Source organism: Stegodyphus dumicola, chromosome 11, assembly GCF_044657685.1.
Source record: "Stegodyphus dumicola isolate Sdum_Otavi_A_Nest chromosome 11, ASM4465768v1".
Taxonomy (NCBI): Eukaryota; Metazoa; Arthropoda; class Arachnida; order Araneae; family Eresidae; genus Stegodyphus; species Stegodyphus dumicola.
In genome coordinates this window covers 102,280,517-102,303,901 of record NC_140778.1, presented here as the reverse complement: position 1 = coordinate 102,303,901, position 23,385 = coordinate 102,280,517, and the positions used below count along the sequence as shown (strand labels likewise).

Genomic DNA, 23,385 nt, shown 5'->3' with positions numbered 1-23,385 from the left:
GAAACAAAGAGCTCAAGAAGAACGCTGTCATTAAGCAATTCCTCCTTAGCTCAATAGAAATATCGTCAATTCCTAAAATCATCGTGAAAGTAAAATCTAAAACGTAGTTCTTTGAACCTCAAAGTGTCACAGCTCACCAACAGGTGAATTGCCTTCGCTGTGAAAGGCCTGTCTTGTATGAAGCTGCACAGGCTTCGGAAAGTTTCGGGAAAAAGCTGTGCTAAAGCTCCAAAAGTATGTTTTTCTGGGCTAGACTAGAGATTACGGTCCAGTCGCCAAGTGAAGCGAAATCGCGCCAAATCTGGTAACCTCTTGGTTTAAATATGAATCATCATTGATCTGATCATTTATTGATCATTTACTGTTTATTACAGTTTCTTAAATTTCGTAATACACTCAAAAGTCGTTAATCCGGATACGTCGGGACTTCGGCAATTCCGGATTATCGATTTTTCCGGATTATAGATCATCAGTTTAAATCTGGTAAGATGGCATGCAGAAATTATAAAATTAAAAATATGAAACCGTAATTTATGAAATAAAGAACAATTATGATCTAAAGGCTATCAAAATTTACAAAAAAAAGCTTACTATTTATTTGTTTACTTTATTGAACATTTCTTTCAATGTAAGCTGTTCAAGTTGCTTCGTTTTATGTGGTAATACTTTCTCTTTAATTCTATAAACAGACATAATTTCTTCTTCAGTTACAAAGTTCCGCTGTTCAAGTCCTATAATTACTGAGTCGAGAATACCGACTAATTTAAGACACAATAACACGCCGAATAAATACTAATTCAGAAGTCAAACAACAAAAATCAGCGTTATATTTACAAAATTTTCACAGGACTAGTTTCGATGGTTTTACCGAACCACCATCTTCAGCTGCAAAACGAAACTCCTACAATCACAAAATGGCGGCCACACCCAAACAGGCTTATTTTTTGCTTTCATTTTTGCACGTGGTGTGGCCGCCATTTTGTGATTGTAGGAGTTTCGTTTTGCAGCTGAAGATGGTGGTTCGGTAAAACCATCGAAACTAGTCCTGTGAAAATTTTGTAAATATAACGCTGATTTTTGTTGTTTGACTTCTGAACCGACTAATTTGTCAATCGAAATTTTTTCGTTTTCAATAACCTCTGAGTAACTTTCTTCACTATTGGAAGCGAATTATAATGACGAGGACATTGATTTAAATCATATCAAAGGCGAAGTACCTCAAGATGAAATACTACATTTAGTAAGGAATTATAAGCCAAATAAAACAAAAACATCTGCCCTGAAGATAAGGATAGTGCTGAAAGATCAACTTCCAATTCATTGCTCGCCGCGGCGTTTCCCTCCCCCCCCCGCCGCAAAGCAGCTTGAAATTGATAAACAAATTTCGGAATGGTTAGACAAACGAAGGATATGCCTTTATCCATTTTTTGCAGCAATTCCACTTTTTGTTTAATGGACTTCGAAACATACTTTCGCTTTGTAGATCCTTTACATATTAGTAAATATATATCAGAAATTCTATTTGACATAATCGAAAGTTCAAGCTTACTTTTATAAAATTACTCTAACAGTCTGCAAAAAATAATAAGCCGGATCCAATTCGAAGATTAAGAAACAACGCGATCTGTTATATTAACTGAATTAGATAATTTTACCTTCGCTTATACTGTCCGTTATACATTAAACGCGCATGCGTAAACATATTATGAGCTTGCGCACACGCATATTCGCAGCCGTAACGGTCTTACGCGCATGCGTCAATGCGCATGCGCAGAAAGTTTGTAGCTTTGAGGTCCGGATTATAGATCATTCCGGATTATGGGTGTCTGAATTAACGACTTATGACTGTAATACTCTTTACTCCATTTTGCTACTATCTTAAAAATGGTATATGATAATTTGAAAACTTTTAATATTGTCGATCCTATAAAATATATAATTATTAACTCTCAAATGCTTTGGGTAAAGTGCAGAATCGTCCACTTATTTGTTTGGCGCTTTTTACAAGTGTAAGAAGAATTGGATTTTTGTCAATTTTCTTTGATTTTTTAAGTGAAATTAGGTCTATGTGTGCATGGATAAAGTCAAGGGAGTGCGCAATGCCATTTTTGTGCAATTCTAGGATGTTTTTTTTAAGTGAAAATATTTATCTCGAGTATGTGCAATTCTTAAAAACGCGCCAAGCAGTGGACGATTCTGCACTTTCCCTCGTTGTTTTTCTTGATGTCCGGTTTTAGATATTTTTGCATGTTTACATGATCTATTTTTTGCATGTTTACAGAATTAATTCAAATTCCCAATCATGTAATATGACGATGAGTTAGCGATTTTCTAAAATGTGCGAAAACAACCGATTTGGCAGCTTGGCAATTTTTTGAAAACGCGCCAAACTGGACAATATATCCAGTTTTACCGTTTTTCTGAATCTTACAAATAGTCGTCAAGTTGGCGATAAATTGCGAAATGTCGGAACCACGTTTGTCGCCAAATCCTGTCAGGAGCATTTTTGTTTATATCTCGCGTTCTAGTTGAGCTAATGTTACAATTTAAACATTGTTGGTCTTCAGGAATTAAAGATCAATAATTTTGTAACTCGAAAATATTATCCTGAAAGCAAGAACTTAGCAGATAACTAAATAAAACATTACACAATAATACAACAATAGCAATGCAATCAAATAAATTTTAATATTTACAAATTATTTGTAACAGTATTATGCATACTTCTTATCAAATATAATTAATATTAGCATTTTATTTTTACTATCTTATTTCTAATCAAATTTACTTTGTTAAAGTTTTCAGAGATTAGATTTAGTGTAGGCCAGGAATGCAGATTTTCTTTATTTATTCCAATCGCTTCAGAAATATGTAATGGAGAATTTTCTGAGTCATTTAATAATACACATTTGATACATTGTTTATCTAATTAATTACTTAATTAAAAAAATATGAAGTAAAGTTAAAAATTTCAGAAACGCGACTAATAAAACTGTACACGAGTCTTTCCCCAATGAAACATGCATATAATTTAATTCCTCATTCCTTTCTTTGGACATTTTGGTGTTTTTTTACCCTCGAAGTTTTATTTTGATGTGTAGTAATTGCATTAGATGTTTCTTTGCTAATTTATTACGACTTTTATTGTCTTTCTTCTTTTGTTGGGAACCGAGATCAAAAGGAAATTGTGGTTTATATTGGTCTATTGATGTGTGGATTTTGGCCTTTTACTCCGCTTTTGGAGCAGTTACAATTCCCTTTTAATTTCTGGCTAATTAATTTATGTTTCTGTTACATGTTTTTATTTTAATATATTTCTTTCATTCGCTGTGGAAGAAAATCAATACTTTAGATACTTTCATTTTATGCTTATTAAAAGCTTGCATGTTAATTATGTACACAGGTTGTAGTCTATAATATGGCTGTATTATTGTGAGTGGTTATGTTATGAAATATACATTTGTTTTGTTTATCAAGCACAAGTTAATTTTCCGAGGTGAGATGTTTAATGCTTCTCACATATACCGTATGTAAAAAAGGTTGCTTAGTATTTTATCTCTGTAAGTATTGAATATAGAAATGTGACCTGAAATATGTATTATGTGCGCTTATTAATGCATGGGTGGGTCCATGTAAACGATTATTTCTGAGAGATTAATTCTCCACCAGGTTTTAATAAAAAGGCATTCCGTATAATCTTGCAAAATTGTCTATAATTAAATTTCCAGTGGTCACCCCCCCTTTTTCTCCCAATTCCAATACCTCCTATCACTCGGTCCAGACACAGATATGTAATGTGCCCCTCGGGCAGACTTGTCATGAGCCGGACACGTTGCATCTAATGCAATATTTCGGCATAATTAGTAATGAATGAATGAATAATTAAATAACTTTGCGCCCTCGAGGGCAGCACTTTGATTTGTATTATGTGTTAAAAAGTTCAACGATGGTCAATGCAACTATGCTGCGCCCACTTCTGTTATATGCGTCAACTGCTACACATAACTACAGCTTTAGTGAAATTTAAATTAAGTTACCATATATTTTTGACAATGAAAGAACTACCAAAGCAGTAATCAAAACCATTCCAGAAATAATACCGGAAGAAGCTATTTTCAGAAACTTAACCGATAGGAAATTTCCAGTAGGAAAGGTCAAGCAATAGTGTGCTTCAAATGCTAAAGGTATGGGCATACCCAGCATAAATGTTTTCATGCAGCGCGATGCTGCAAATGCGGAGAGGATCACCGTACCAGTGAAAGCAAATTAAAGGATAAAAAAAACTCCCAAATTTGTTTTCTGTGAACAATCTCATGTTAGTTCCTTCACTGGATGTATTGAATATCAACAGAGACTAGCAAAAATTAATCATAAAAAGACCCAGAAGCTTAATATTCAAAACGCTATGAAGAAAGAACAACCGCAGATGCCGACTAAAACTATGGAAAACTTCCCTCCTCTTACCCAAGAAAAACGAAGCCAGAATAATTCGGTTAAAAACGCAAGCAACAATAGAAGACTTCAGAACAAATTGCCAGATACAAATACTTTTAAAAATATCCAAAATCCGCTTGAGAATGAAGGAATTTTATCTCATTTTCTTAAACTCATGAACATAATCCAAAGACTAAAAAATGCGAAAACTATGATAGATAAACTAACAATCGGATTCCAAGCATTGCAGTATATATATTGATGCTAACTGAAGCAGAAGATTAAGTTTTCATCTCCTTATTATGAAGATATTTGCTTCTTCTCACCCGAACGTTTTTGTTTCCAGTTTCAAGCAGCTACTCTTGGGGTCAGTACTTGGAAGGGACATTAACATCAAGTCTGGGTTACATTACCTGGCTGCTTCAAGAACTGCCTTAACATGATTCACAGCCCCACTCGAACGACTGTGTCGGCGGGGCGCCAACCCACCGAACAGCCCGCAGGGACTTCTTCTGTGTTCATCGCCACAGTCCATCACACTGAGGGCTTCCCGGGGAGCCGTCCCCTCCGACACAGCGCTTAATATGTACATGAGAGCGTCCCCACAGCGAAGGCAACAGACACGACAGTAACAGTACGGTTCCTGCCAAGCCTGAGCCTACCATAGGATGGACCTATGGTTCTAGTCCGGTGAAGTCTGATTATATACCCAAGAGACCGAAGCTGTCAAGACACAAGTCCAGCCAGTGGTTTGGGAGCACCCCGGGTCTCCTCCCATAAATGGTCGGTTCCGGAAATTCCTACCAGTCAATCCCCTAGAATCGGTTTGCCCAGCGTCATTAGCCTATACGAGCCAGGGCCTGGCCAAGGCTGCGTATAGTTTCCAGCGGGACGACGTGGAGACTGACGCTGAGCTGTGGGAGACGCTAGCAGGGGCACCTGAAGCCATTCCCACAGCCCCTGCCCATCGATCAAACGCCGGGTCTCTTGCCTTCCGCCACTGCCTACGACGATCTCCCGCGCACGGTTCACGCCGCCTACAGTGGTTTCCAGCCGGTTCCGGGCATCAGACCCCCGGTTCAGGGAACCGGCACTTCGGGCTTTGGATCAAACACCAGGTCTCCTCCCGTTGAGCGGTCGGTTCTGGATATTTGTTCTCGGGTCGGAATGCCACCCGCCAAAAATGAGCAATCGCCTTAGCGGGAAATCGAACCACGGACCTCTGGAATACCGGCCCAGCGTGCAGAACCACTACACCACGAAGGCACACTTGGAAGGGTGACCACCCACGTGACTGGCCCCAACGAATCGCATATTTTCTCCCTCATTCAACCGCAACTCGTCGGCCGACTCCGCCCACCTCACCTTTCCGCGCAGCTCTTCAAACGTTTTCATCTTCCAACTTTTGTACCAAGAATACAAGCACCAGCTTCGCCTGTCGGTGTGGAGGTATCTCCTTTGTAACATCTATTTACCAAGCCTATGGCACATAATCATGATAGGCAGTAAAAGTCGAGTTCGACTAAAGCCTGCCCTAGCCAGGATCATTAGATTAGATTAGCCGAGGATATTCTGTTAGCTTCAAGAGACGGAGGAAGAAGGACGTTTCAGCCGTAACAACTACGAGGAGAAAGTTATGCCAAGGTTTTATGCTACAGATGTGCTAAATTGCTTTTACGATAAGAAAGTTATGCTTCAGATAGGTTAAATCGTTATTTTGCGCAAGTTATGCCCCTGTTACATGCTGCCACATTGGATGTCATTCAGCACTTCAAGTGTACAGGTTTGTTCCAACGTTTGGATTTATTTTTCACTTCTAGGATACCCAATAAGGACAGATATAGATAGGTAAAGACTTCAGGGTCGTATACCTATTAAATAAGCGAAGACCTATTTAATTAAATAACAGGTCAAGCTGCACTGGTTTTCAGTTTCCGTCAAAAGAAAGGGGGGGGAGAGATATCTGCGAGTTATCTTAACTGTTTGATTCCAAGTTCCTTAATTTCGGTACCATCAACAGTAAACGACTTTAATTATCAGGAAAGAAAGTATTGAAATGAAATGTTGAAATACATCTAGCAAATATATTTTTAAAATTCGACACCAGAATTATTAACAGCAGTAAGTGTATCTGTTTAAAATTAGTAATTTTGAAAAATTAACAGTTTCGATGTTATTAACAACTTAGAGAAGTCTGCTATTCTAAGACACAATTCTTAATAACATTTATAGAAATAAAAAAATTACGTTTAAAAATCCAAGAAATTCACCTTATCTGCATTCTTTCTGATTATATTGCGAAGAGTAGCTACACGAGTCACTAACAAATTTGAGCTTCATTTGTTGATCCATATTTCGAATTTGTTTTATTATTTATATCATATTTTGTGAAACGTTAATGAATTTTTTATCAGCAGACTCAATTACAGTAAGACCCCGCTTAACGCTGTTTCGTTTAGCGCTGTTTCGGTTTAGCGCTCTTTTATTTCAACCCGGGGATTCCACGAAATCGCTCGCAGCATACGGGGATTTCCCGAAATATTATGCAGCGATAGGTTTCAAATACATATCCGAAAGAGTGTACTTGTATTTCTTGTTTGGTGCGGTATTGTACAGACATACTTTGAAGGGGTAAATGTGGAAGATGTCGAAGAAATAATTCAAGAAGCAGCGGCTAGTCTTTCTAATGATGAGCTCAAGGAATTAACTGAACATGAAGAAAACAAAAATGTTGACAGCAGTGATTCAGAAGAAGAGCAAAAAGAACTTTCGATGGCGTTTGTAAAAAGGAGTTTGTCTACCATAACTGAAATAATGGATCAATTCATTGAAAATGATCCGAATTTTGACAGGAGCTCAAAAGTAAGGCGTGGTGTTAGAGATGCTCTATCCGTTTATGAAGAACTTTTAAGAGGACAGCGCAAAAGAAAAAGGCAAACAACATTAGATGCTTTTGTCACAAAAAGGCAGAACACTGAAAACGCGGAAGGCTAACTAAATATGACTGACTGAGAATTTTATTTGTTTTTTTTTAAGAATATTCGTTTTGTTATTTATATTTTGTTTTCATTTTTGCAAGAAATAATAATGTGGTATTAATTTGGGCTTTAAGAAATAAATGTTTGGTTTTATTTTTATTAAAAAACATACTTTTTAAATTTAATACCTAACCAATTTCCTAGCCATCTTCCCCTAACCCCAATATTTACATGTAAAGATAGCCTCGTTTAGCGCTGTTTCGCATTACGCTCTACTTTGATGGAACGTATCCCCCGCGTTAAGCGGGGTCTTACTGTATTTAAAAACGAGCGGTGGCAACACTGTTTTAAATAAAAAATTTCTAGCTCCAACCTGCGAGACTCTTGCCATTCAAGAAAACGTAAGGTATTTATCTATCTTTTAGTTTTAATTAACAAACTCTTCTCTATGAATGAAATGTGTTGCCGCGGCCGGAAATAAAATACTTTTATCTTCCCCGCGCCACCATGTTGCCTTTCAGTAAAGCCTAAGATACTTTCAAATTCAATCTTGAATGTTACTGAGTAATAAACTAAGTGAAGCTTTTATAAAAGCAAGATTTCGATAAACTGAAATCAAAGAAAAAAATCTTTAATGTCTGGCAAAATATGAAATACATAAAAAACCAAATTCCAAATTAGGGGTCCCAGATGCCCATATTCTCCGGTGAAAGTCGACATTCTCCAATTTCGGTCTTTCACGGTAACATATGTATAAATATACTTATATATATATATACACACACATATATGAAAAAGGATTTGTGAAGAAACTGCTAGTATTTCGCAATCGAAGAGAGGATAACACGCGAGTAATACGGTATTTACAGCAAATTTTGAATAACGCAGAATTTTTTTTACATATTTAGTTATTAAAAGTTTCAAAATAATTCTTGAAGAAAATGTAAATGTGTTAAATACTTACATTAAAAAAAGCTTTTGTTGCAGGAATCTGGGAAAATCTGGTCTCAAAATATCTAGTGTTGGATTAGGTAAGTTGAATTTATAAACTATTATTTCAAGTAAAAAACAAATCTGAATCTAATCAATCAAATTTTTATGACTTGGTTTCTTCACCGAACAACACTCACTGACTTCTTCATTTCTGCAAACTAAAACCGAAACATGTGTGATAACGCAAGATACAATAACACGCCGAACAAGCATTCATTTAGAAGTCAACCAGCAACAATATAATGCTGTTTTTTGTTGTTTGACTTCTAAATTAATAAAAAAAATCGAAATATGTATGCTTTGTTAAAAGTTAAACTCAGCTCAAACGAAATTGCCATTAAAACCCTCTCACCGACACTAGGTTTCCTACACACAAAAAAGCCCAAATTTCTGAAACCTGCTCTGACAAAGAGGTATTTTCTTGATTTTAGTGCGAGAATGCCCCAAGTATTTTGTACCTGGATTTAAGTCCATTTAATATATAGCTTTACTATGTTGGACATTTTTGAAAACGCACGTACAAACATCACAAAAAATATTCTAAACCGTATATATACGGCCTTGCTATTTAGGAAAACTCAAGATTTTGTGTTAAAATTGCTATGTTAGAGCAATGCTATATATACATCTAGTATACATCCTAAGTCATGCTTTCGTGACATGAAAAACCGAAATTAAATTTCGCCAATCGGCTCAATAGAACACTGCCCCCCCCTTTGTGTGTGTGTGTGTGGAGGGGGTGGAGAGTGTACGAGCATTGCAGCGTTATGGAAGATCCCATGACATGGAATCATTTTAAATGACGCAGTTTAGATTGATATAGTGTTACGAAATGTAAAGGCACGGTGAGATGGCTTCCCCGCAAAGCAGCTTTAGGGTTGCCATAAAATGGCAAGGGAAAGCAGGGTTGCTACATTTGGCGAGAAATCGCCCATTTGGCGACATTGGGGACAAAATTGGCTATATACCATGGACGGTTGGAGAACTTTCTGAAACGAAATCTTACCGGTTTAGCCCAGAATGTTCCCAGACCAGTAAGGTTTATATAGCCGAAAGCTATATAAACCTTACTGGTCCGCAGTCAGTTAGTGTGTTGTATCTCAGAGAATGTGCCTCGTCTAGCGAGCAGTGTGGAGTCGATCGAGTTGACAGCCGCGCAACGAGTGCCGAGTGGGTCGTCGAGTGCACCGAAGGAATCTGTTAGTGTATCACGGTTAGTGCATCGTCGAGAGAGCGTGTTGAGCTCCGGGAACGACTGATCCGAAGAGTCGGAAGCTGTGATATGTGCTATGTGTGTCCTCGAGTGCATCGCGAGTTGTAGTGTGGAGAGTCTCGAGAGTACGTGGAGTTCCGAGAACGACCAAGCAGAGTCGGGAGCTGTACTTGGAAAGCAGAGTCGGGTGCTTTGCAGGAAGCTGTCTCCACCGTGATAGCCTGATAACCTGAAGGCTGTATCGCTGATCGTGTCAGCGTGTTTATAGTAGTTCATCGACGACTGTAAACGTGTTTTGAAGCTGTCCTGACAATACTGGCCAATAAAGTGTGTTTCGATACTTCATCAAGTAGTGTCGTCGTTATTCACCCCAAATCTACGAACCCCGTACGAACGTGACGGAAGAAAATAACGTAACAACTGGTGTCAGAAGAATAAAAAATGTAACAATATTATCAATAGTTACGAATTTTAAAACAGAAATCGGAAATACCCAAATTAAAATTAAGAATATAAGGGACTACTGAGAGGATTAAAAAGAGATGACTACTGAGAGGACTATAAGAGGAATTATTTATATTGCACACACACATATGTATGTGTATATACATAGATCCTTTATTATTCAATGTAAAAAATCAATAGCTTATTACCTTCCTTTCTACAATAGCGGCTATATTACTTTCTACACTGCCATTTATGATTCACGATGGCTAGTAAATTACAGTTTTCACAATACTGTCATTCAGTGTCGTAAAAATTCTTTAATCCATGTTTCAGAATTATACTGTTCCCACAATAAGTGAAAAATTTAAACGCAATGTCCATTATTCTTAGTAATTTACATCTCTTTTATTTTCATACCATTTCTAATGTAGTTTGTAACAATTATAATTAATGTCAGTAATAAAGTTGTTAAGAGCTATTTGTTTAAATGTTTGCATCTTTATTTTTTATTAACAAAAGTTGTTTCCCATTCCATTTGATTTCATGCCTATAAATATCAACCACTGCAGCCCTGATTAACAAAACTTTGATTTCTACTGAGTTGGAAAAATATAAATACAGTTTTTATGTCTATCTACTACTACTATAGTAGTAGTAGATAGACTATATTATTATTGCATTAATTAGAATAAAAATATTCTGAATGAACTTGAAATATATTTTTCTGTTGCAGGAACATGGGTAACGTTTGGACAAAATCTTTCAGAAGAGGTAAGAATATATTTTTTATCATTAAATAATTTCCTAATTACAAAAGTAATACATTTTCATTAAGGAACGTTGACCTTAAGGGGAAAAAAGAAACATAAAGAGGAAAAAAATCTGAAAGGTTTCAGATTTTAATGGTTACCCAAAAGGGTTTGTTAATGTTGTCTAAGCTCTTGGTTAAGCTTGCAGTCTACAAGTCTAAATCATTCCTACTAATCTTCTATTTTATATTTTTTCTTGCCGTTGTCTTGTAAGCAGCGTTTTCTTTGCAGTTACGCCATATACAGTTAAGTAACAAAACTCACACAATTTTTGAAAGGTGCATAGCAGCATATGTTTAGAATTGCTGACGCAGTGTTAAGCGTCACATATATTTTTATATATTTTGCAGCCTTTTCTCAGTTTATCATATAAATGCTGAGTATTCTTACTAACATAGCTTTACAAAACTTTTCAGCCCAAAGGAACATTAGACCCAAAAGGCTATTAGTGTTAAAACTGTATTTTGCATCGCTTCACTTTTCGCTTTGCTTCACTTTTCAAACTGTTGCCATAAAATACTATCGGCATGTATTATATTTAAAGAAATTAAAAAATGAAAAATCTGCACGAATGCATGAATATTTCTGGTATTAACGAAAAACAACGGTACCTAGAACCGTCAAATTTTGAATAGCAAAGTCCTCCACCGAACATGGGCAATTAGAAGCCCGAATTTTCAATTGCGAATTTGTTTTATAATGAATTTCAAATTCTGTAAAACTTTAACGAATTTTTGATTAACAAACTCAACAGTTTCAAAGTGAGCAATGGCAACACTGTACGGAAAAAACACTTTTATCTCCAGCGCGCAAGACTGTGTATCGGAAATTCTAAAGATATGCTGTTTTTAAATTTTTTGTGAAATTGCTGTTGGATTGAATTTTCTGATTTAATGGCGAAGAACATGACATTTTTTAAGTAAAGGTAACACATAAAGCGTTAAAAATTGCTCTTTTGAGCGTACTATAAAATCTGAAAGCTTTCAGATTTTTTTAATTATTATTAACTTTTTGTGTATTTACTATATTTATTAAATATCACGTTCTTGGTGCTTACGTCACATAAAATTCAGTTCAACAGCAAAATCACAAATATATAAAAACAGCATGTTTTTAGAATTCCTGATAAAGTGTTAGAGGTTGTCATACATATTTTTATATTGTTAATTTAAACTGAAAGAAAAATGCCTTACATTTTGTAAGAATTATGTTAATTTTATTAACACTAGCGTCTACATCCGAAAGCGGCAGCATATGAGAGAGGCGATTCTATTATTTTCATCGGGGAGTAGGGTAGTTAGAATGGTTTTCTGAGGAATGCAACGGCAGTGGACTATATGTTTACTTACATTTGGAAGTTCAAAAAATTGCTAAGGTGGATTACCTTAGTTTCTACGGTTACTTACAGGGAAATATTAGGCAGTTTGCTGATAGAGGGCAAATAGACAATTTACCTTTATAGTCCGCGTTTATCTATTTTAACTTCAGAAGATTTAAGATGAAGCGAATACATTTAACACAACAGAACACAACCTTAAGACTTGTAAATCTTTTTAAAGACAACAGCAAATTTTTAAACATCACTGTAAAAAATATCTTCTCTTCTAATTATAATAAATAATGAGATAATGCATGAATGAATTGTTAATTATATGATAACTATGCATTTATGAAAAGTTTTTAATAATGAACTATAAATAATATTTTTAATTATCGATGTATTGTTTTTTAAAAGATTTACAAGTCTTAAGCTTGCGTTCTGTTGTGTTGAATATATTCACTTCTTCTTAAATCTTCTGAAGTTTAAAGAGATAAACGCGGATTTATAAAGGTAAATTATCTATTTGCCCTCTATCAGCAAACCAAAAAAACTGCCTAATATTTCATGGAAAGTAACCGCAGAAACTAAGGCAATCCACCTTTGCAATTTTTGAACTTCCTAATGTAAGCAAACATCGTGCACTGCCGTTGGCGTTCCTCAGAAAACCATTCTGACTTCCCTACTCCCCGATGAAAATAATAGAATCGCCTCTCTCATAGGCTGCCGTTTTGGGATGTAGATGCTAGTTTTTATTAACAGTTAAATTTTGAGTTAAAGTTCCTTTCCTGTCGAATCTTAACTTCAACTTACTACGTTCTGACCGGAAGTAGTAAGTTGAAGTTAAGAATCGACAGGAAAGGAAGTTAAAATTTAACCGTAATTCTTTTCACAGTGCAAGAAACATACATGCGTTCATGCAGATGCTTCATTATTTATCTTGAAATATAGTTCAGAGCGATAGTATTTAATAGCAATAATTAAAAAAGTAATTCGCCTTTTATAATGAAACGCCAAAGAATGCCCTTTTGAGACCAATAGCCCTACTGGGCCACCGCCCCTTTGGGCTAAAAAAAGGGGGGCAGAGAAAAGACAGAAAATTAAATAGGTATTCTGTTGCCTACGTATTTACTACCTAGTTCGTTCACGAATGCAGTGAACCTACGAAATGGAATTTACGTTTCCATGGAAACGGAGCGTCACAATTTTCAAGGGACTTGTTATTATTACTTGGTTTACCTGCGTTTATTCAAATTCCCTTCAACGTGAAAGACAGTTCTGTCGTAAATTAAGCCACATTTGAATGCAATTAAAGACGGAATCTCCGTTTCAGAATAATAAGACTTCCCGTAATTACAACAATAAAAACCTCTTTACATAGGCGACAAAGCGAAATTGCGTGGAGCTAGATTTGACAGGATTTAGTGGAATGCAAGGGAACTAGAATATGTTGACAGTAATTCTAGCCACGGAGAGATTTAATGCATACTGGGCGAGTAAGTTAACTTCAGTGTGCAGATTAGTTTGCAATAACATTTAGTTCCTTCAAAGAAGGCAATAGAATAACAATATGTCCACAAAATTATGGAGCCATTGAATTTCATTAAGTTATTATGCTTAATTTGAAATCTCTGGTGTAAAAGTCAATGGGGGAAATGCTACTGTGAAACAGAAAAGAAAGTGTGTAAGATTTTGAATAAAGCTACTGTGGTTGCTCTTTAAGTAAAGTAACATTTAATGTTACACATGTTATCAAATATAATTCTATCAAATACAAAAATGCAAGTGAAATGCAAAAAGTCAGCACTTTATATTTAAAGTTCTCTAGATTTTTAAATTTCTTTATCAAATCCTAATTCACAATAGTTTAGAAATTTTGTTATACGATGTATTTAAAACGATTGTTTTTAGTCCAAAGGGGCTTTGTCTCTGAAGGACTATTGTTTTCGTTTCGCGATTCTGCGTTGAATCACTATAAATGTTCGTTTCACCCAATGTTAGAGTCCTGCATTATATTTGAAGAAATTAAATAATGAAAAATCTGCACAAATTTTGTATATTTTTCACATTGTGATAAAACAACGGTACCTAGAGCCATCGAATTTTGAATGTCCTAATCCTCCTACGAATATGGGCATGTGGAAGACCAAATTTGGAATTTGTTTTATTATCAATTTCATATTTTGTAAAACTTTAAGGAGTTTTTGATTAAAAAACTCAAGGATTTCAAAGCGAGCAATGGCAACACTCTACGAGGAAAAAAAAAACCTTTTTAGCTTCAGCGCGCGGAAATTCGGAATATCGGAAATTCTAAAGATAGGCTCCTTTTAAAATTATTTTGCGACATTGCTATTGAACTGAATTTTATGGTTTAAGTGCGAAGAACATGATATTTAATAAATAAGGTTAACACACAAAACGTTAAAAAAACTCCCCTTTGGACGTAATTTAAAATACGAAACGTGCAGATTTTTTTCTAATTAGTTTTTGTGCATTTATTTTAATCTTGTACGCAATTGTGTGATGTTTTAGAAGTTATATAAAAGATATAGATTTGTTTCTAAAAGTTAAGCAACGAACGAAAGACTGAAGATTGTTGCAAGCAAACTGAACGAAACTTGGTGATAGCATTTATTATTAAACTCGTAACTTAAAACCTCAAAAAATATTATAAATATTATTTACGTTTTGTAATATCAACAGCATCATTACGTATATAATATCAACTTCTGATGTTCTGGTCTCATGATATTTGTGATGTTGACAATAAGCTGCGTTATTTGCTCGTTGATCACATAAAGCAGTTCTATGATCATCTAAGGTTTGGAAAGGGGGTTGGAAGCCAGCAACACGACTCGTCCAGTGGAACGGTGTCTGAACACCAGGGTACCTGGGCAGAAGCCCTACCCCTTGTAGAATAAATTAGACGTTTCGATTTTCATTAAAAAATAACCTGAGTATTAACCTCGAACGATACTATGAAAAAAACTAATTTTGATAAAGCTGAAAGTAATTTAAGATGAAAAATTAAGCTAATAAAAATAAGCAAAATAATTAAAAATTTTAAAGTTAATTTTTTCTAATTATGAGAATTTTAAGGATGTAAAAACTAATAGCCTCAGGCCAGAAAGTCATCGAACTGGTGAGCAAGATACATGTAGAATGCTGCAATTCAAAAGTCCATGAGAAATAGAAGGTAAAAGGATTTACTCTCAGGTGGCCGATCTGCATGAATTTCTGTTCAGTACTCGCCACAGTTTTCCAGCAAGGTTGGCGTTCTGAAGGAAGCTCGGGATTTCAGAGAAGACTTTCAGGAGTTCTTGAATGTCCGAACTCACAAATAGGATAGGAGTCCTTCCAGGATGTTTGGCGAAGTTGGAGACTTGCTTCTTAGTTTTTCTCTGTAGCTAGCATTACTTGGAGACCTGCTCTGCAGAGAGTTTGACTTTGTTAGCTCAGGAAAGTTCTCCCGTGTGGCATCTGGGGATGGTTTCCGCTTAGTTCTAGGTTGACTTCTTTTTTCATTGCAACACGACTCCTGTGAGCGTTCCACATGTATTCAATGGGATTAAGTTTGGGGCAGCTTATATTAGACGCAAGTAGTATGTTAGACGGGATATATCGAGGGTTTGTTTCTCTTCACACGTAACTACATCGAGAATCATTCTGTAAAGCAAAGCGAAACCCACCGTGAACAGAACAGACATCCACTGATTTTCCATTTACCATTGATTGATGATGCCCAATAGAAACGCTCATTTAGGTTGTGAGAAGAAACGGGAATTACAATGCTGGTCGCTAAGCGTACAGATCTCTGTAGCCTTCTGCGTACTTTTGTCTCTGCTAGTGTTCTTTCTCTAGCAGAAATAAGCACGGATCTAAATTCAGAAAGTTGTTGCGTTACCGCTTTTGCAGTTGTCTGCAAAAGTGATAATCTTTTTCGTACGTTCTTTAGGTCTTCGAGAAGTTGAACGAGTAGTTGGAAATTGGTTCCGCAACCAGCTTACCACAGGACAGTCAACAATTAGCCATCTTGCAACATCAGACCGTCACTGACATTCTTCCAATATGTCTGCGGCTCTGTAGCAAAGTTATATTTTCTTAGAATTCATGTTTCTCGTTATCGAAAAGGTAGATTATCAGAAGCTGTTTATTACTCTGATTTTGCTGTTTGATAATTTCCTGTATAAATATTACACCTAAGAAATATACCGTGTCCCAACAGTGCTAAGATACCGTCAGTATTGCTCAATAGTAGTATAGAGAATAGTAGTATAAACTATAGTAGTATAAAACAATAGTAGTATACAGAAGCTGAATTAGGTTTTTTATTACATTTTCTCAATAATATCTTTAACGAAACAAAAATCACATATCTAAATTAATTATACTTTGCAAACAAAATCATGTATTGTCTTTATCCAAATAATATTTTAACAGTTTTAAAAGTAATTCATTATTGAATTGGTAAGTAATAATTTAACAATTTAAAAGTTACAATAAACAGTGCAAAATAGCGTCCAAAAGCAAATTGGAATATTGAGAAAAAATTGTCAGAAACACCAAACATATTTAACCTTTAAATTTTTCATACCTGTAGGCAATACTTCCGCTTTTGTTGCACATAGTATGACAATAAAATTTGGTAAGGATATTGAGAAAAGACAAAACAAAGAAAAGTGTCTTCCCCAAATAAAATAATCTGATGTTTACACCACATGACTTCCTTGCATGGAATTTTAAACTATACGCATTTTTCCTGCATTTCATTTAAATTTACTGAACTAAATCTACTTTGCCGATAGTGCATAAATTACACTAGAAGAAATGCACTTTTTAAAATTCACTATATGTGTTTACCATAGCGACGCTCTGTCACTAGGCTCATGTACCAGCGTTACTTGTCATTCATTTTATAACTGAAAACACACAAAAATTATACCATCTGAAGAATTATCTAATTGTTGCCACATGTTCTATTCAAATACTATAATAAATCACCTAAAACGATGTACAAAAGAAATTAAAGAAACCAAGAAAAAAAAAGTTTATAACAGACGATTCCAGCGCCACTTAGCTAATGCGCATGCGCTACTCGTAAACAAACTCGTAAAAATTCTCCTCTGTCCGAGACAGACTGATGGCATTATTTGCTGCTAACACGAAACGCTTATTTTATCCAATTTCATTAGAAATATATTTATCATTCAATTAATTCTGTACTCAGTTCGCGACAAGGCAAAAATACATAAAATCTCAAAATATCTTCATTACAAATTGAAAACTATAGGAAAAAATAAAACACCGAATACAGTTAAAACAATAAAAAAAAAATAATTTCTACAATTAAAATTACAATTTCTGCGCAAAAACGAGAAATTCGGTCAGCAGGCAACAAGGCAGATTTTTTGGTGCACGAAAATGAAAGTTTAATTTTGGTCCTACTCGTCGAAGAGACACTGAATGTGCAGAAACTGAATTTACTATTATGCTAAGCTTCAGATGTAAACAAATGTCGCTGCTATGGTAAAGAAAAATTAGGCAAATCGCACTTAAACAACTTTTAAATTGTTGATAATTCTACAATTCTACAACTATCGCATGCAGATTAACTAAAGGCATAAAACCGTAACCGGAAGATAAGAACAACATAATTCATTTACCAACGTATAAGAAAAAAACCTGAGCTCACGGAGCCGAGTCACATAGTGGGTATTGAATTTTCATAATTTGAAATTTAAATTAGTTTGATATAAATAGAGGATATTTGTTAAATTTAAATATATATATGTAAGATAAAAAATATGAAAGCAAACTTCTAAATATAATTAACTAAAACCTCTTTTATTTTTTATTTTATTTGGGAAATTCATCTATCTGTCCTAAAATAGCACTTAATGCGGGTGCCTCTTGACCAATCGCGGAATTGTAAACCAAAACTAAAAACGGAAACTTTTGACTACCTTCCTTCTTTCTATGAACTGATGCGTGACTTTTGCTTGTGCTTTCCTCTTGGCCACACGTCTTTCTGCAATCGTGTGTGTGCTGCTATATTCGCTTCTATGGCAATAATATCAAAAATTGTAAATGTTCTTTAATAGGCACGAGTAGAGTGTCAAGTGAATTGTGGCCACAGAATGGGAAGTTAAATAAATAAAAGGAATTTAATCCGGCTCGACTGCTTCTTCTTCAAAAATGGATTGACGCTCTAAGCATCAAATATCTACGCATTTAGTATTTCTATGCACCTAACATCTCAGCATTCATATTTCAATGCCTCCAAGCTTGTTCTGTCATTAAATTCTTTGGCCTGTTCTAATTATGAAGAAAACTACACTAGCTTGTTAAACTATGCTCACAGTGAATCATGAGAAAAGTCCTGTTTCATCGGAAATTTTAATGCAAGTTTGTACCGCATTCAGGATCAAATGATTCATGTCGTGTCATCCAACCACAGTTTCATTACATATATATATGTACTTTTGGTGCGGCCGATTGCAACCAAAAAGAGAGGTGCGCATCTGCATATTATAGCAGTCATATGTACAAAGTTTCAACGTTCTGAGGCTACTCGTTTTTGAGTTATGTGCGGTACATACATATATATGAACATAGAGATGCCACGGAAAATCTCTTCTGAATCTTTTTTAAATCAGTTTTAGAATTCGTTTGCCGAAAAAGAGCTCTTTATTCTGTTCTTAAGTACTGTCAAAGAAATCACAGAAACATCCTTAAATTTCATTTGCTAGCGTTCAAAATGGATATTTTCGTTGGAATATGGTACCCGGAATTTTTCGTGATTACAATACTTCCTTTACTTCGTACAAGGAAGTGAAAACACATCCTATAATGTCAAAGCAATGTCCGTCATTCTAGTCAGTGTTAGGGTTTGAAAACTGCAGTTCTCTCGGTATCATATAGAAAATCCTCGTCACATACTTTTGGACGCCTGGAATATCCAAATATGTTTCTGCTTTTAGAGCTTCTTGCAGTCTCGGGAGTAGAAAGAAGTCACTTGAGCACGATCAGGAAGGGGAGGTGAATGATTGACGGATACTACAAGTCCTATAAAGGTGATTTACTGTTTTATGACAAGGGCTGAATATGGCCGAGCACTCTCATGAATAAGAAATTAAGACCGAGCCCCGGCGTAACCTGGGCGTGCAGGCATTTGGCAAACCGTCCTTTTATTGTATATTTTAAGTGCCATATTTAAAATGTGTGCCAGCCATACTAAACCCTCGATCTCACCAGCCAACCTCACGATCTACATGAGCAACCAAAGAACATCGACTGCAAACATTTTAAGTTCCATGAAACTCCATTACAATTATCATAGGATGCAATACCTGCATTCACTGTCGCAACTACTACAAACTATGTAAACTGTATAAACTATTTAACTATGGGAAATAAGCGACTACAAACTGTGCGTACTGTGCAAATTACGATCAGTGTTAGCCGACACCACGAACTCTGCAAATGCTCAGACCGCGAAACTGCAGAGTGTGTAAATGTGCATTCTCCTGTACTACAATCGCCCGCCAGTTGCGTCACTACGATCGCAGCCTGTTTCCCTCCTGTTTCCTCCGTCAAAATTTTCGCAACGATATAAGAACTGCGAGCACATAGCACGTTGGCAAATGGAGACCTCAAACAACTGTAAAGTGTGTGCAAATTATGAACAACGCGCGCAAACAGCGAATTATATGCTCAAGCTATACACATGTGCAAACTGTTTACCTATGTGAACTACACAACCGTAGGCAACCTTGTGTGCAAACGCTTGTGTAATCTATGCCTATGAACTCCTAGCATAGAGCTAAACATACTTCGCACCGCATGCTAATTGAGGTCATTGTCCTAGCAGCTTATCTCAAAACATGCTTTAATTGTATTTCTTTACCTGTTTTAATCCTTGCTCATCTTTTATTTTTTTATATTTTATATTCTTTTGTTTTTAATATTCTGCAACATTTTTGTTTCCTTGCCATATCAATTCAGTTAAAGTCTCTCCAAAATTTCTAAAACAACATTCGAGCGCCCTTGTTAGTCGATGTACAACCTTTTTCATATCTCAATGAACTCTCGATGCAGCCCTCTTGGGGTTCCGGGGAGTTGTTACCACTAGATAGGGAAGGGCGTGGGACATATGCCTGTTTACCTATGTTAAACAACAGGCGTCACCGCCTTCCGTAACCTGTAATCTGTTGTATATTTTATCATTCATTGCTGCTCTTTCTAGCTAGCATCATCTTCACTTTTTCAATGTTTTTCTTCACTACAAGAAGTCGTAGGCCTGTCACTTCGAATAACAGCTTCCGTGGAATTCTGTCCATCCTGAAAATGTTTAAACCATTCGTAAACACACTGCATACACGCACAAACTAAAGACGTGACTTCATCTCCATAAATTGGTTTCAGCATGTAATGACTTTGTTTCTCAGATTTACCAAGCTTGAAATAAAACTCTAAATTGATTTGTTGCTCTATTTACAGAGACATCCATAATGCTTCTTCCTCTGCCGTGCTCAACTATGTTCAAACACTATACAAAGTATCTTTTCAACCCTTTCCAGTATTCTTCTAATATCTTTTTCACGTTTTCCACTACCGCGAGTGTCTTGTTACACATTGCATATTGCAAACGGTTTGGCTTTGGCAGATAAATAATGCTTTCAACTTTTATGCTATTATGTATCCATTCTTATTTCATCATTTTTAAAATTCGGCTTTTTGTGAAATATTACGTTTTCCATTTCGTACCTCTGCATAAGTTCAGATGCGCTTAGATGAACATAATTCAGGAGATTGGATAGGTGATTTGATCATTTGTGGGTAACTGTATAATAGACCCAATGAACATTTATACTTGTATGCCTTGATATAATGCAAAATGTTTTCCGATACCTAGTTCTTGACTGTTGTTTTCAAGTTATGTCTTAAAATGTTCTAATAATTCGCATGGTTTAATATAAAAAGAATAAAAGCTTAATTGCCTACTCGTACTGTACGCACATTAGAATATCTCTAGCATTATGTTTCACGTGGGTTCTCTGTATTCAACTTTTCATTTTCTTATTTCATTCTCTTCTTTCGTCAGCTGATACTGTGGCCATCGGAGTGTAAAATATTGTACTTACTGTCATTTATTTACAAATATGATCTAACACTGGTATTATAATAAAGCTAAAGGTTTGTTTATCTTTGGTCTTGCAAATAAAAATGTGAGCTGTTTATTTTTCTCCTCACCAAATACTTTATTCTTGCCGAAAACCAAGATATTCGACTGACCGAACAATTCCTTTCATTCTACCAGAAAAAAACTGGGTAGCAATCTTTTGTTAGATTCCACAGAAATGTTTACAGGTTTAAGAAAGAATGTTTAGAAATTTTCTAGGTAAACCCGTTGTTTTCTTAAGGCAAGCTGTGATGGACAGTCGCTTCGTTTCTTGAGCAGTCGCTTTGGGTTTATTCTTTAAACCACTTCATAAAGCTAAAAACACTAGAACCCTCAAAGGTTTAGTTATTTCTCCCAATACATTTATCCTTCTTCTAATGAAAAATAAATAGTTTCCTAATCTCATTCGACGTTTCTATTTATCATGAGCCGATGTATGACAGAACGCACAAAATAAAAGATTTTTATTTCCATAATTTATTAATTTTGAAACATAAAATCAGACGATATTTATACTACATCCATAATTTCAAAACAAAATTTGGCCACAAAATCCTTTTATAAGTTATTTTGTTAGGGCCTAAAAAATAATATCTCAATATTCTGTGGATTTTTTTACATTTTTCATAATTAATTTTATTTCTTTACATTCTTAAATAATTTTAGGTAAATTCTGTGCCTAATTTTGTAAGGATAATGGCATTATTTTAAACTTCAATCAAAAATTCTAATTTAGCACAGTTTTTACTGTAAAATGGCTATCAAAATAATTTTGCTTTGCATCAGGACTACAATATATCAATTCAAATGTTCATTTTTTTGGTTATTGTACATTAGTTCTGAAGTAATTAAAACACCTCCTCAATCTCCGAATTCAAATCCAATTGAGATTATTTGGAACAAACTCGAAAAACCTTAGAATATAACATTTTATCAAAAGCCGAATTTTAAAATTTGGTCAAAAATAAATAGCGCAATAATTTACTATTTAAAAAGAATCAACTGAGTCTCAACGCTAAGCTTCTATAAGGTGTAATAAAAGCAAATGGGGGGATGGTACATTTTATAAGAAGTTTAGAAAATAAGCAGTTTTGTATTTCTGGCAATTTTTTGTCAGGTTAATAAAATTTTGCACTGATAATTAATTATTACTTTTTAAAATTATTAAACGTTTATTTGGATTAATTTCATGCATAGTTTCGCAAGGAATAGAATGAAAATGTTATTTGAAAATTATTTTATAATTAAAAATACTAATTTTTTAATTATAAAATATATTATTGTTTTTATAGTAAAGTCAAAATGTTGTAACACTTTGTATAGCATTTTGACTTTATTATAAAAACAATAATAGCAGTCATTTGATTGCTTCGGAATAACACATAAAAAATAACTACAGTGCCGTCCCCAAATTCTTTCCATTTGCTAGACGGACGTGCTTCCAGTTACGCCACGAAGGTATGCTGGAATGGGGAAGAAAATACCATACATTCTTTCTCACTTAAAGAGTGACTGGGAATGCAGGAACCCAGACGTCCAATTACAAGTTCCGCTGTTAGCAGTGATTATCATGCTCGTTAGCAGGACTTGTTCCGGCTGTCATGTAGTTGTTTTCTCTATGGGCCCTTGAAATAAAGTAATAGATAAGCTGAGTCTGAGAAAACATAATAGCAGGTGCAGGAAAAGTTATGACCAATTGTCACGTGGTTTGATAAAAGCTTCTGACTGGCTGCGCAGTAACTAAATTTTCAGTTTTACAAGTAAATCATAAATACAAGGCAGTGCTAGGAGAATAATAATTAGCAGATAAGTTCAAAACAATAAAATAAGTAGCATAATAATTGCAGTGTTTCAAAAGGGAGAACGGTCGTCGTGAATGCGCGAAAGTTTAAGTCCCATGATGGAAGAAAACATTCACAGTAGGTTCTAGTGTCCCTGCTTAAGTTACTTAAAACTTGAGCAGTCCACAGAAATCACAATAGTAATTACGCATTAAGAATTAAGAAACAAAT

The 23,385-nt window shown here is 35.2% G+C and overlaps 1 protein-coding gene across 2 annotated transcripts in view; it reads left to right on the top strand.

Moving 5' to 3' along the window:
- Positions 1-23,385, top strand: part of LOC118195197 (voltage-gated potassium channel subunit beta-2-like) — a 610,691-nt gene that overhangs the window by 305,307 nt on the left and 281,999 nt on the right. For both annotated transcript variants that reach the window (XM_085827033.1, XM_085827032.1), the window contains 2 exons: positions 8,400-8,443; positions 10,799-10,836. In XM_085827033.1, coding sequence (XP_085683159.1) covers positions 8,400-8,443; positions 10,799-10,836 — 82 coding nt within the window. The remainder of the gene's footprint in view (positions 1-8,399; positions 8,444-10,798; positions 10,837-23,385) is intronic.